Here is a 15,587-nt window from a genome sequence, read left to right on the forward strand (position 1 = left end):
ACACACACACACACACACACACACACACACACACACACACACAACTCTTTCTCCCACCACATACATCTTCCCTCCAGGGCTGGGGTAAAGATTTTTTACCTTCACTCTTGGCTTCTAGTTTTAGAGACAATGTGTGAAAGTTAATAGTCTTCAAGCTCGTGTCCACAAATGAGCACACATGTGTCATGTGTCTTTTTGGGTCAGGTTTATCTCACTCATAATGATTGCTGAGAGTTCTATGCATTTACCTGTGAATTTCACTGGGGGCGGGGCAACTGAACAATATTCCATTGTTTGTGTCCTGCATTTTCATTATCCACTCACTAGTTTGATGGACATGTGTACAGTTTAGAACAGCCGTGAACATGGATGAGCATGATATCTCTAGAGGAGGATATGAGTCCTCTGTTTTTTCACAGGTATGGTACAGCTAGCTCGTCTGATGGATGTTTCTCGCTCCTGAGGACTGCTGTGCTGTACATAGTTAGCACTTCTATCAGCACTGAATAGATGCTATCCCTTTAACATGTCCACATGGGCATTTGGTTTTTGATGTTTTTAGAACCATCTAGACAAGTCCATGACCAAATCCCTCAAAAAATATTTATTTATTTATTTAGTGTGCAATAGTCTGTCCATGTGTATGCCTGAGGGCCAGAAGAGGGTTCCAGACCTCATTACAGATGGCTGTGAGCCACCATGTGGTTGCTGGGAATTGAACTCAGGACCTTTGGAAGAGCAGGCAATGCTCTTAACCATTGAGCCATCTCTCCAGCCCCATGACCAAATTTTTTTTAAAATATTTATTTATTTACTTATTATGTATACAACATTCTGTTTTGTGTGTATGCCTGCAGGCCAGAAGAGGGCACCAGACCTTATTACAGATGGTTGTGAGCCACCATGTGGTTGCTGGGAATTGAACTCAGGACCTTTGGAAGAGCAGGCAATGCTCTTAACCACTGAGCCATCTCTCCAGCCCCCCATGACCAAATTTTTAATTGAGTTTTGTCTTCATGTTTAGACTTTGTTGTTTTGTATGTTCTAGATACTAACCCTGTCATGTATAGCTGGCAAAGTAGTCTTCCCTTTCTCTAGACCACCTCTTCACTAAAATGACAGTGGCCTTTGTACCGAAGCTTCATACCTTCGTGCTGCCCCAGGCTAATCTCCGATTTGTAGTCCTCTTGCCTTGGACTTCTGTGTGCTACAACTGTAGGTGTGAACCATCGCACCTGGCTTCCTCGCCTTTAAAATCAGTTTGCACATGTGGAGGCTGTCCTCATGCCCACTCGGTCCATACAAGTGGTTTTGTTTGTTTGGTTTTTATTTTATTTATTTTTCTTTTGAGACAGGGTTTCTCTGTAGCTTTGGAGCCTGTCCTGGAACTAGCTCTTGTAGACCAGGCTGGCCTCGAACTCACAGAGATCCGCCTGCCTCTGCCTCCGGAGTGTTGGGATTAAAGGTGTGCGCCCTCACCGCTCAGCTCCATAGAAGTGTTTTAAGTGCTTAGATGAAAAAATCTCTCTGTATTTAAAAAAACATTTTCCCCAAAATGATGCTATTTTTTTAAAATATATTTTTATTTGATGTGCATTGGTGTTTTGCCTATGTGTTTGTCTGTGTGAGATTGTCAGATCTTGGAGTTACAGATAGTTGTTAGTGGCCGTGTGGGTACTGGGAATTGAACCTGGAACCTTAACCTCTGAGCCATCTCTCTAGCTCCAAGATGCTACTTTTAATGTAATAGGAAAATACTTTTAAATGATCTTAACTTATAAAATATTGTTAAATGGGATGTTTGTAAATATAAAATATTTATGTATAATATAAAAATATAGTATGCCAATAGAGATAAGTGAATTGTTATTTATGTGTTCTTAGACTTTCTTTGTAAAACTGAGATGATAAACCTACTTCATGTGGTTTGTGTATGGTTTAAAAGAGTTGTAATGTTTTAAATTATGTGAAGTAATTCCTGCCTCATAATGGGTCAGTGTATGCGTGCGTGTGTGCGTGTGTGCGTGTGTGTGTGTGTGTGTGTGTGTGTCAGAGAAAGAGGGGGGAGACAGAAAAAAGTATTTTCAGGCTTTTCACCTCCTTTTTCTTTTCTTTCTTTCTTTTTTTTTTTTTCTTTTTTTTTTTTTTCCCGAGACAGGGTTTCTCTGTGGCTTTGGAGCCTGTCCTGGAACTAGCTCTTGTAGACCAGGCTGGTCTCGAACTCACAGAGATCCGCCTGCCTCTGTCTCCCGAGTGCTGGGATTAAAGGCGTGCGCCACCACCACCCGGCTCACCTCCTTTTTCTAAGGCTAACATGCTGTACCAGCAGCCAAGCTGATTAAATGTAATATAAAATAGTATTTTACGAGATTATTAGGGATGATTAGTTTTGATTAGCATAATATATTACCTAAGCAGTAAACATAAACTGTTGTAATAGCATAGTCTTAAGTTTTTGGTATTCTTAAGTGTATGCTTTTCATTAGTGCTTATAAAATTGTTGGACACTTAAGCTTTTACTAATGCATGACTGAATATTTATCTAATTCGAGCTTTTTTGGTTTCATAAATTCTTTCTTCCCTTCTTAAGGAAAGCCAGTCTTGCTCTAATTCGAAAAATGATTCATTTTTGCTCTGAAGCACTGCTAAAAGAAGTCTGTGATTCTGATGTTGGTCACAATTTGCCCACAACACTAGTGGAAATCACTGCAACTGTGCTTGATCAAGAGGTTTGTTTCTCATAGCTGTAATTCCTTTGGAGACTTGGCAGTAGTAGTCAGCATTCCCTCGTTCAGCCCACAGTAGTGTCCACCGGGAGGCGGGATGGATTGCGTGTTCTCCTTGCCGGCGTGCTCTCACGTGCTCCTCTTTTCCTCCCCAGGATGACGATGACGGCCATTTGCTAGCTTTACAGATCATAAGGGATTTGGTTGATAAAGGTGGTGATATTTTTTTAGATCAGCTGGCCAGGCTCGGTGTAATTAGCAAAGTATCAGCTTTGGCAGGCCCTTCTTCTGATGATGAGAACGAAGAGGAATCAAAGCCAGAAAAAGTGAGTGGTCCTCATTGTGATATGAGAACAGGGTTCGTTTAGGGAAATTATGTTTAACTTAGGATGGTTTTTATAATTGCAATATAAAAATAATAATGTATTATTTTGATCAGTTTCCCTTTATAAATTTTATGTTAAAATTTAAATGTAGGACAGGGTTCCCAGTGTGGTTAAAGAACATCAGAATTCTTTAGTTGTTAACATTTTGCCACATTTGCTTTATCATTTTCATGGACACTTATGTGTGTATAAATTTTTTTGGAGACAGGATCTCACATAGCCTCCAATTCTCTAATTCTCTGTGTAGTTGTTGGTGAACCTGAACTCTACCTACCAATTCCTGAAGCCCCCACAGCCAGACTGCATATGTACATTTAAAAAATATTAGAATCTGCATGCCTTTAATCCAAGCACTTTGGAGGCAGAGGCAAGCCTGGTTTACAGAGTGAATGCCAGGACAGCCGAGGCTACACAGAGAAACCCTATCTCAAGAAGACAAAACGAAACAAAATATTCAAGACTAAAACATCACACAGCATTCTATTTATACCTACTCTACCAAAATACCCAGCACATTCTCTTCCATTGTTGATATGGGCTGAGTATAGCACTTGCCTAGACTGTATGAGGTATGGAGTTGAAAAGCAAATCCTTTACACAACTAATGTTTAAAAGAAAGACTGTTCAAATTCTGTCCTTAATAACATTGTTTTCATTATCTCTCGTCTTCCCCCATTTTTGAATGGAGTTCAGCACACTTACGGATTTTAAAAAGGTGGTAGGGGTATTTTGACCAGTTCCTTGAATGTAAAAACTGTAGATGGGGCCAGAGTACAGGACGTGGGCTTAACTTGTCTAAGACCTTGGCTGGGTTCAGTTCACAGCACCCCCACCCCAAAGGAAGGAAGGAAAGAAAGAAAGATATCCCAGGGATTGAACGTGGTATTTTTTGTTGTTGGGTTTTTCAAGATAGGCTTTCTCTGTAGCTTTGAAGTCTGTCCTGGAGCTAGCTCTTGTAGACCAGGCTGGCTTCAAAATCACAAGAGATTTGTTTTCCTCTGCCTCCCAAATGCTGGGATTAAAGGCCTGGGCCACCACTGCCCAGCTTGACCATGGTACTTTTTATGGCCACCATCTAGAATTAAGAAATTGTAGATTCTCTGTCAACTGTAATCCAGCCAGACAGTGCATCTTTAATCCTTGCACTCCGAGAGGCAGTGGCAGGAGGATCTCTGTAGGTTTGGAGCCAGCCTGCTCTACAGAGTGAGTTCTAGGACAGGCCCCAAAGCTACACAGAGAAACTCTGCCTTGGGGAAAAACCAACAACAACAAACCAACAACAGAAAGCTCAAAAAACCCCAAGAAGAACATAATCCATATCCTGCCATTAGCAGATAGTGTTAGTACTGTTGTTATTCGGCAGTGACTCTCCACTGAATGTTAGGAAGAGTTTGCTGGCAGTTGGTGGAGACGGAGAAGGGGGCTTGGTTTCCAGTTGTTGGTCTTTCTCTGTCCTGCCAGTCAGCTCCCAAATCACCACAGGGAGACGCATTATTAATTATGGAAGCTTAGTCACTAGCTTAGGCTTGTTTTTAGCTAGGTCTTATAACTTAAGTAACCCATTTCTGTTTATCTATGTGCTGCCTCTAGGCTCCTTTAACTCATCTGTGTATTGTCCACCCTGCTTTCCGTCTCCTCGAGTCTCTGCCCTTCTTCCCAGCGTCCTCTGTATCTGGAAATCATGCCTAGCTATTGGCCCTTCACCTTTTTGTTGAACCAGTCAGAATTACACTTCTTCACAGCGTACAAAAAGCTATTCCACAACATGGAGTAGTTTTTGAAATAGCACATATTCCATTTATTTCCCAGGTCCTTGAGAACTTTACAGTTTTGTTGCCTTTCTCTTCTTTGAGGGAACGAGAGAGGGAGTCCTTCTACCATGTGGGTTCAGCAATTGAACTCAGGGTGTCAGGCTTGGCAACAAGTGTCTTTACTCACTGCACCTCCTCACTGACCCTCAGCCCCTGGTGTCTTCATCTCAGAATGTAGCTCAGGCTGGCTTTGAACTTCGTCTATAATGTAAGCTGTCCTTATGTACCTTCCTGCTTCTGCTCCCAAGTGTGTCACATATCTGACAGTAGTCCCAGTTTTCATTTTTTTTAGCGTTTATTTATGTGTTTGGTGTGCTCATTTGAATGCGGACACTAATGTCTGGAAGTCAGGACAACTTTCAGAAGTTGGTTCTCTTCCACCACCGCGTGGGCTGCAGGTTGTCAGGCATAGCAACAAGAACCTTTGCCTGCTGAGCCATTTCAGCAGCCTGTTCTTGTTTTTCAAATGTCATTAAAAATTTATGGCTCCTAGGCTATACTAAAAAGTGGTTACAAGTTTGTTTTATTTCAGTTCTTAAAAAATTTTCTTAACCAGGAATTTATGGTCACCCTTAGATACCTAGAGTTGAGGCCAGTTGTCGTTACATGAGACCCATTGTCATAATAATATATTTTATTTACCTGACTAAGAACTGGGACTTAGAATTCACTTTCATTTATTTTTAATTTTTACTGGCACAGAATTATATGTTGTTGGATATAGCATGATAAAAATGATTAGTATTTGCAGTGTGAGATGATCAAATTGGGGTAGTTAGCATTTCTACCTCAAACACTGGGCATTTGTGTGTCCTGTGACCCTTTAGGCTCCTCTTTTGACCCTTTTGTGCTGTAGAAGAACAACTTCCTGTATTATGGTATTTATTGCTCAGCTTGATAGTGTTCCCAGTCCCCTTCCCCTCTCCTTTAGAGGCCACTCTTTATCCTTTTCTCCAACTTCCTAGGAGTGAGAGCACTTAGAGCACTTGACATACTCTGACCGCTACTCTTCCATGTTCTTTTAATTTTAATAGCTAAGTAATAGACCGGCGTGTATGTGTATATCGCATTTTCTTTATCCAAGGAATTTTATTTAAAAACCTTGTGTGGTGATTCTGTTCTATCACAGTTTATGTGTCATTACTTCATCCAAGCTTCTTCAAGTCAGCAGGCTAGAGGTGTAGTGAGTTTACCCAGGCCCCAGAGTGTTCATATAAATCTCCACTCCATTGACTTTTACTATCATACCTAGATATAGTATCATTTACATGATTATTTTAAGACATTTAATATTTATTTAATCGATGATTGTTTTTTTACAATATATATTGAACTACATGCAAGTAAATATGTTTTAATTATAAATCAGGTTCATATTCATGTTTTTTAAGTATTTGTGGATGTTTGAAATGAAATTATTTCCTACATTTTATTGGCTCATTCCACACATTTAGGAAGATGAACCGCAGGAAGATGCTAAAGAATTGCAGCAAGGTAAACCATACCACTGGAGAGACTGGTCAATAATCAGGGGAAGGGACTGCTTATACATTTGGAGTGATGCTGCAGCTTTGGAGCTATCTAATGGCAGTAATGGATGGTTCAGATTTATCCTGGATGGAAAACTGGCCACCATGTATTCAAGCGGCAGTCCTGAAGGTGGATCGGATAGTTCAGGTAAGACTTTGTTCCAGCTGAAGGATTTGGTTTATAGTTTAACTCATAGGCTTGTCCCTGTGTCAGGAATTTCTTTTTAATAGAGAAAATTACTGTACTATATCTGGGAATGGCACTATATGTCTGTAATCCCAGCATTGGTAATTGGAGGCAAGGTGACTGGGTGTTCTACACCATCCTCAGTTACATAGTGAGTTAGAGGATAGCCTGGGCTATCTAAAGACCCTGCTTCAAAGAGAAAAAGAATGTATGATGAAAATACCTCACAACTGTCCTGGAATTCATTCTGTGGACCAGGCTAGCCTTGAACTCAGAGATCCTTACTTGGCCTCTGCCTTTAGAGTGCTGAGATTAAAGGTGTGTGCCACCCCTGCACCCAGCTCACAAATAACCTTTTTTTTATGTGCCAAGGAACAACATTGTAGCTACTTTTAATCTAGTTGGTCTTAGGTAAAGCTTTCTTTTGTTAAGAAATAGTAAATTGCATAGGTGTATAGATGGCTCCTTGTATCTTTTCTGAGAAGCCTCATTTGTAGTTAAAAATAAAAACGTCTATAGAGTTGCTTCAAGCCTGAGCCTATATAGATAGGTCAGACCAGTCAGAGGACTCTGAAGAATAAAACTCTATTAGTTCTTTATAAAAATTACATTTCAATAATCTGGTCTATTGGAAAGGGTAGATTTTTTAATAAACAAGTCTTTTGTCTTTACAGAAAGCAGAAGTGAATTCTTAGAGAAGTTACAAAGAGCCCGAGGCCAAGTGAAGCCATCTACTTCAAGTCAGCCTATACTGTCAGCACCAGGGCCCACCAAACTCAGCGTAGGGAACTGGTCAGTGACATGTTTGAAGGAAGGAGAAATTGCTATTCATAACTCTGATGGTCAGCAAGCTACAATACTAAAAGAAGATTTGCCTGGTTTTGTGTTTGAATCTAACAGAGGAACTAAACATTCATTTACTGCAGAAACGTCTCTGGGTAAGTGTGCCCGTGCGAGCCCTGCAGTGAGAGTGAGTGCAGGTGTGGGAGTGGCTTGCAGCGCATCCCGTGTTCTCTGACAGCGTTTGCCTTCCCTCCCTCAGGTTCAGAGTTTGTGACTGGCTGGACTGGCAAAAGAGGCAGAAAATTAAAATCCAAGCTGGAAAAAACAAAGCAAAAGGTATATCTGTACAGTGTGTTTCCCCCCTTTATGCTCAGTGGAAACTTGAGGAGCAGCTGATAGATAGCACTGGGAAGATTAAACATGTTATTTAAGACTCCAAAAAAACCCATTTTTAGTTACATCTTATCCCCTTGTTAATTATTTGCATAATATTTGTCTATATGCACCAACATTAAAACCAATGGAAATTGGAATGGGGAAAAAGAGTGAAACTTCAGTGTTTAAATATTTTTTAATTTTTTAGGCCAGGGAGATGGCTCAGTGGGTAATAGTGTTGGCTGCCAAACCTAACAGCTTTGGTTTGACCTGGGAAACTCAGCCGCTGGAAGGAAAGTCTCAAGTCCCAAGTGTTGTCTCCTCCACATGACCTCCACTGTACACGCATGCACACCCACGCTAAGTGATAAACTAAAGGATGATCACTTTACTTCCTAATCCTGATTTAATACTTTGTGATGGTGGTTCTGGATTCAGATAGTTTTAGTGCTTGGTGTAATGGCTGAACACAGGACATTAGCGCTAGAATCCACGGGTATAGGGTAGAGCACTCACCTACCCGGTTCAGCGCCACCCACAGACGAGCCCAGACCACCGGAAGCAAGCACAGTATCGTGTTAAAAACCCATAGTATTCATATTCTATTTATCAGATATGTATTGTTCTTTGAAAGCATGGCTAGTTGTAAAGTCTAGTGGTGTGGGCCTATAACTGAAGCTGAAGCAGGAAGATTGACAAATTCAAGGCAGGCCTGGGCTTCAGAGTGTGTTTGATGCCACCTGTGCAACTTTGTGAGACTCCATCTCACAGTAAAAAGAGAGTTTGGGGTAGCTCAATAGTAAAGTGCTTGCCTGCTACATGTGAAGTCTTGGGTTCAGTCCTCAGTACCACAAAAATCAGTAAGTAAAATAAGGCCAGTATAATGTTAACTTACCAGCTCGTGCATTTGGCATATTTAAAAAGCAAATTAAAATAGTCTCAGATTGAACATTTTCTTGTGACAGATACAAGATACAGAATAGTTTTTGCTTCTTTAGAGATAGGGTTTTACTATGTAATTGACTTGGAACTTACTGTGTAAATCAGACTGATCTCAACCCTCAAAGATTTGCCTGCCTCTCCCTTCCTACATGCTAGATTTAAAGGCATGCGCCAGTATGCCTGGCCTAGAAAATACTTTTCAAATACAGTACTTGAGAGTAGGGAAGGGAACTTTAAAAAAAAATAACCGAGTTTTGCAGGGCAGTGGTGGCGCGCACACATACACACACACACACACACACACACACACACACACACACACACACACACACCAATTGATAAATAGATAGGGATCCTCTATAGCTATGTGAATCATTTTTGGTTGCTTCTGCATGTGTTTTTGGTTTCCTGAGGCAGAATTTCTCTGTAGCTTTACCAGATTGGCCTCCACCTGCCTCTGCCTTCCGAGTGCTGGGATTGTATGTGTTTTTTAAAAGAGCATAAAGTCAGATATTCCTTTCAATTCAGAATATTTGAAACACTTCAGAAAGAACTATCTTACAGGGAGTCGTTTCTTACACTTTTAGTCCCAGTACTTGGGAGGTAGAGGCAGGAAGAGCTCTTTGAGGGTTCCAGGACAGCCAGGACTATGTAGTCAGACTGTCTAGGGAGATAGCTGTTAGACTAAGTGGAATTTGAAATGACTATAGCACTCCTCATCTGCAGATGTGTTTGAATTGGCACATGGGATCTTATTTTGTGTTTCTATTAAAAGACAGTTTATGTGATTTGTTGATTTCATACCATCGCCATGCGATTATATATACTATGAAGTATATATATTTAGCAGAATGCTGGTTCTTTAGCACATACCAACAGTATATTTCAAAATATATTTCTTATAAGCAAAGGTAATTTTAACTATTAGTTCTAACCTCAGATTTATTATTAAATTATTAATATTGTTTGAGGTAGTGTAATCATAGGTCTTGCTAAATTTAATGTAGAAATTCACACCAAAATGAAATAGAAAGTTGTTATTAAGCTCCTCTAAGGTCTTTAAGCCTGGTGTGTTGGTGCACGCCCTTAATCTCTACTCAGCAGGCAGAGGCATGTGGCTCTCTGTGAATCTGAAACTACGTAAGGCCACACAGAGAAATTTGTTTTGGAAAAAAAACAGGGATATATTTGGTATGTGTGTGCATTTGTGTGCATGCGTGTACCACCTATGTGTGGTGTGGATTCTCATGGAGGTCAGTGTCGGTGCTGGGAGCCAAAGTCAGGTTCTCTGCAAGAGCATTTTATGCTCTTAATCTCTGAGCATCTTTTAGTACTTGAAGTACTTGAAGATATTTTGTTTTCTATTTCATTAGAGTTACGATTAAAATCAAATTATAAAAACCCTAAATTTGCATTAGTTAATTGTACAAATAAACCTTTGTTTCATTAAAATAATTTACATAATCTCTAAAACTGTGCATCATTGCCAGATGGTGGTGGTGCACATTTTTAATCCTAGCACTCAGGAGGCAGAGGAAGGTGGTTCTCTATGTGTTCAAGGCCAACCTGGTCTACAGCGCTGGTTCCTGAGCAGCCAGGGATGCACAGAGAAAACTGTCTCGAGAAACCCTGTCTCAAAAAAGAAAAAGAAAAAAAGTTCAACAGTATAGCATTTGGGGTTTTTTGTTTTATTTTGTTTTGTTTTTGAGACAGATTTTCTCTGTGTAGCTTTGGAGCCTGTCCTGGAACTCACTCTGTAGACCTAGGCTAGCTATGAACTCACAAGAGATCTGTCTGCCTCTGCTTCACCTTTGCGCCACCACCACCCGCCCAACAGTGTAACATTTGTGAATAGTGTCATTACTAAAATTTATCAGGCTGCCGTAGTTTGGTTGTTCTCTCAGGTAATTTCATTTTAACTTCAATGAAAAATCATTAATACTCAGTGGACAGATCTTTTCTTCTCATGGTAAAATCTGTAAATTTAATTTATTTGTAAGTGTAATATATATGATATGTGTGTAATATTTAAAAGCCTTTTATAGCCCAGAATGTGAAAAAGGTAAGCTTTGGTTGTTAGAATCATAAGTGGTTTGATTTTCCCTTTTACAGTGAGGGAGTGGTGTTATTTGTATTTCTAATTGGTTAACCATGAATAAGTTACTTTTATTTTGAAAAGAAAGGGTACTTTGAACATTTTAAAGTTACTTTAGTAAACCTTTAAAATCCTATCTATCTTTTCAGCAATTAGAACCCGTGAGAATAATGACAATGTAGGAGTTGATTTAGGACAACTTTTTTTGGTGATGGTGGAGAATGAACCTTGTGTATTCATGTTGGGCAGACTGCTGAGCTCCATACCCATAGCTTCAGTAGTCTTAGTTCCTGAAGGTTTGTGAATGAGTGCCCGAGACAAGTAGATAATAGGCAGGTAGGTAAATAGATGATTGATTGATAGGTAGATAGATGATTGATAGGTAGTGTAGGCAGGTAGATAGATGATTGATAGATAGGTAGATTGATGGATAATAGGTACATAGGCAGGCTGGTAGGTAGATAGATGATTGATAGATAGGTAGATAGATTATAGATAGGTAGATAGATGATATAGATGAGAGGTAGGTAGGCAGAGAATGAGGAGAAGAATTGGTAAAGATAATTATGGTGAATTTATAATTCCTTTGCTTACTTTGATAGGTACGAACTATGGCTCGAGATTTGTATGATGACCACTTTAAAGCTGTTGAAAGCATGCCTCGTGGAGTAGTGGTAACACTTAGAAATATAGCAACACAGTTAGAATCATCTTGGGAGCTTCATACAAATAGACATGTATGTTAAACTGTTTTCAGATTTTGTTTTATGTGTTTGTTTCTTCTACATGTATATGTCTGTTGTGTTTGGTGCACACAGTACCCGAAGAAAGCATGAAGACCCCTTGATCTGGTGCTAAAGATGGCTGTAAGCTACCATGTGTGTACTAGGAGATGAACCTGGGTCTCTCTGGCCCCTGCTTTCTTTATTTTTGAGGCAAGGTCTTTCTGTATATCCCTGGCTGTCCTGGCTGCATCAATCTTTAGGAGGTTCTTTGAACACTGGCCTACACCACCGTGCCTGACTTACCTTTTTTCTTTTTGAGATCAAGTGTTTCTGCATGACTCATGATAGTCTTGAACTCGTAATTTAATTTTCTTTTTTTGGTTTTTCCAGACAGGGTTTCACTGTGGCTTTTGAGCCTGTCCTGGCACTAGCTCTGTAGACCAGGCTGGTCTCGAACTCACAGAGATCCGCCTGCCTCTGCCTCCCGAGTGCTGGGATTAAAGGCATGCGCCACCATGCGCCACCATTGCCCGGCCTCGTAATTTTCTTTTCGCTGCCTCCCAAGTACTGGGTTTTATAAGTTTTATATGCTTAGTCTTAGTCTTTTGATTTTGAGACAAATAATGAATTTTGCCTTGTGTTATCTCCTTTTCTTATCCAGCTACTCACCAGAATCGTTTTTTTGTTCTGGGTAATGAGTAACAGTCAGGAAATTACAGCCCACAAATCAAATTCAATATGGTTTTATGAAGCAAGAGTAGTTTTTATGTTTAAATTTTTAGAATATATTTTTGTTTTATGTGTATGAGTGTCTTAACCAGCATGTAGAACTAGAGCTGAGTTATGGATGGTTATGAGCCACCACATAGGTGCTGGGAAGTGGAGTTATGGGTGGTCGTGAGCTACCACATAGATGCTGGAAAGTGAACCCAGGTTAAGAGCAATAGGTGCTACTACTGAGCCATCTCTCCAGACCCCAGGTTTTATGTTGTTAAATTTTAAAAAAGACATTCTGGAGACAGAGGCAGGTGGATCTCGATGAGTTCAAGTCCAGCTTGATATATAGAGGTAGTTCCAGGACAGTCAAGGCTACACAGAGAAACCTTGTCTCAAAAAACCCTCAAAAAGAGGGAAACTTTGATGCTACATGAAAATTATATGAGGATAAAATTTCACTGTCCCTGAAACGGTTTGCCTGCCCAAAGCTATGTTGATTTCTTTTCACATTGTATGTGGATGCTTTGCTGTATTGCAGTAATCAGGGAGGTTTCAGCAGAAATGAGGTGGTATAGCAGGATTGAACAGGAACTGTATGACTTAATAAAGCCTAAATGTTAGGGCCAGAGATAGCTTAGGCGCTGTTGGCGCATGCCTTTAATCTCAGCACTTGGAAAGCAGAAGCAGGTGGATCTCTGTGAGTAAAAGGGCAGCATGGTCTACAGAGTGAGTTTTAGGACAGCCAGCCAGGACCACACAGAGAAACCCTGTCTCAAAACAAAAAAAAGAAAAGAAAGAAAAATAGGGGGAAAAAATCTAGCACCCAGGTTCTGTGGCTCACAATCACCTTTCATTTGGCTCTGGGGAGGGAGGTTTAAGCCCTGGGTCTCCACGGGCCCCTGCACACAAGCTTCCTAACCACTACCACACACATAAATAAAATACTTTCTTAAAAAAATCTCTAAAAGATTTAAAGTAGGCTTTTTACAAACAAATATTTGTAACTCATAGAAATAATTTGCTTTAGTAATATGAGCTTTAATGCAATGTAATTTTAATCCATTTTTGTTGTGATTCGTGGCATATGTTATTTTCTTAAGGCCTGTGTTTTTACATTGTCTTCATTATTTTTTTTCTTTCAGTGTATTGAAGGTGAAAACACTTGGCGAGATTTAATGAAGACAGCTTTAGAAAACCTAATTGTACTTCTGAAGGATGAGAACACAATTTCACCATACGAAATGTGTAGTAGTGGTTTAGTACAGGCTCTTCTTACTGTTTTAAATAATGTAAGTTTATTTAGTACTAGAAACAAAAACATAATAAAGTTTCAAAAGATGTGTTTGGTTAATACTTTTGCTAGATTGACTTTAAGTATTGTTATTTAAGAAATATTTTAAAACTAAGTGAATGTTAAATGTTAATATTTCTGATTACTTTCCCTTTAAGTTACATTATTATGTTAAAGCCAATTGAATGAAGTATTTGAGCCTATTTGATTTTAAGTTCTCCAGTTTTTTTGTTTTTTTGTTTTTTTTTTTGAGACAGGGTTTCTCTGTAGCTTTGGAGCCTGTCCTGGAACTCCCTTTGTAGACCAGGCTGGCCTCGAACTCACAGAGATCCTCCTGCCTCTGCCTCCCAAGTGCTGGGATTAAATGTGTGTGCCTCCACTCCTGATTTTCACTTTAATTTCCAGAGTTTCTTTTTTTTTTTTCTTGGGGTGGGGTGTTGAAACAGAGTTTCTCTCTGTATCCTCGGATGCCTCTACCTCCCAATTGCCTGTGCCACCACTACCCAGCTTAAATCTTCTTTTAAGATTTTCATTTGGTGATAAAGTTCATATTTCCTTTTTTTCTTTTTTTTTCCCTGCAATTGTTCAAAGGAAAGTTCATATTTTCTTAGTCTTTATTTTCAGTGGGTCTCATTCATAAGTTTTACCATTTGTATTTTCATTTACAGAAATTATAGCAGTAATTGGTAAAAGTCACTAATTAATATTTATGAAGCCCTGATTTTAGTGGTCTTTTTTCCCTAAACTCATTGAAGTAGTTTAGTGAAAATGGAAATGATTGATTCTCATACAGTCTGAAGTCACTGGGTCTACTTTGGAAAGCACTAATAATAACAGCATAATTGGTGACCCCCTTATGACATCAGTGAAGAAACACACCTGTATGACGATCACTGCCTACAGAAACACCTGTGTGTTGATCACTGCCTATAATCAAACACCTGCTTGTCCATCACTGCCTACAGCCAAACACCTGCTTGCTGATCACTGCCTACAGTCAAACACCTGTGTGTCAATCACTGTGTACAGAGGAACACCTGTGTGTCAGTTACTACCCATAGAGAAACACCTGCTTGTCGATCCTGCCTGTAGAGAAACACCCGCTTTTCCATTACCACCTGCAGAGAAACATCTGCATGGTCAATCACTGCCTACAGAGAAACACCTGTGTGTCGATCACCACCTACAGAGAAACACCTGTGTGTCAATCACTGCCTGTAGAGACACCTGTGTGTTGATCACTGCCTGCAGAGAAACACCTGCCTGTCGATCACTGCCTGCAGAGAAACACCTGCGTGTCAATCACTGCCTGCAGAGAAACACCAGTGTGTCGATCACTTCCTACAGAGAAACACCTGTGTGTCAGTTACTGCCTGCAGAGATACCTGCCTGCCTACTGAGCATACAGGAATTTTTTTTAATTGAAAGACTGAATGAGTAATGAGCTTACTGAAATTGTATTGATAACTTAAAATATTCATGTCTTTATAAGCTTCTGATAAATTGGAGTAAAGTCTATAAATATGCTTTTATTTTACCTACTTTCTGTTTTTCTCTAGAGCATAGATTTGGATATGAAGCAAGATTGTAGTCAACTGGTAGAAAGAATAAATGTCTTCAAAACAGCCTTTAGTGAAAGTGAAGACGATGAAAGGTAAACTCCAGAGGCTGTACAGTATGTTTATGCTGTGCAGAGTTGAAATACATATGTTCATCCACACAAGGCAATCACCCTACTCAGTGAAAGTAGCTTGAAAAATGTAAATGAAAAAATTGAAATGTTATTTGAATCTAGTAAAAGAAAGTAAGCCATTTGTGTCAGGACTGCAGCTGTTTAAGATACAGTCAGCCACATGCTCTTTGAGGGCAGCATGGACTACATCGTAAGCATCTGTTCCACAGTTATAAAAAGCTGGATGTGGTGGTTCACCACACATCAGTAATCCTATTACTTAGGAGACGGCATCAGGAGGATTGAGTTCAAGACCAGCCTGACTAAATAAAGAATTCCCACCAGTTG

The 15,587-nt window shown here is 39.7% G+C and overlaps 1 protein-coding gene across 5 annotated transcripts in view; it reads left to right on the forward strand.

Annotated features, from left to right (window-relative positions):
- The window catches only part of Hectd1 (HECT domain E3 ubiquitin protein ligase 1), a 79,509-nt gene that overhangs the window by 22,685 nt on the left and 41,237 nt on the right, over nucleotides 1-15,587 (forward strand). For all 5 annotated transcript variants that reach the window (XM_050138827.1, XM_050138829.1, XM_050138830.1 and 2 more), the window contains exons 11-18: nucleotides 2,591-2,729; nucleotides 2,882-3,052; nucleotides 6,378-6,600; nucleotides 7,314-7,577; nucleotides 7,682-7,758; nucleotides 11,437-11,571; nucleotides 13,419-13,565; nucleotides 15,127-15,221. In XM_050138827.1, coding sequence (XP_049994784.1) covers nucleotides 2,591-2,729; nucleotides 2,882-3,052; nucleotides 6,378-6,600; nucleotides 7,314-7,577; nucleotides 7,682-7,758; nucleotides 11,437-11,571; nucleotides 13,419-13,565; nucleotides 15,127-15,221 — 1,251 coding nt within the window. The remainder of the gene's footprint in view (nucleotides 1-2,590; nucleotides 2,730-2,881; nucleotides 3,053-6,377; nucleotides 6,601-7,313; nucleotides 7,578-7,681; nucleotides 7,759-11,436; nucleotides 11,572-13,418; nucleotides 13,566-15,126; nucleotides 15,222-15,587) is intronic.

Source organism: Alexandromys fortis, unplaced genomic scaffold (genome assembly GCF_014885135.2).
Source record: "Alexandromys fortis isolate MF-2015 unplaced genomic scaffold, M_Fortis_MF-2015_v1.1 scaffold_35, whole genome shotgun sequence".
NCBI lineage: Eukaryota > Metazoa > Chordata > Mammalia > Rodentia > Cricetidae > Alexandromys > Alexandromys fortis.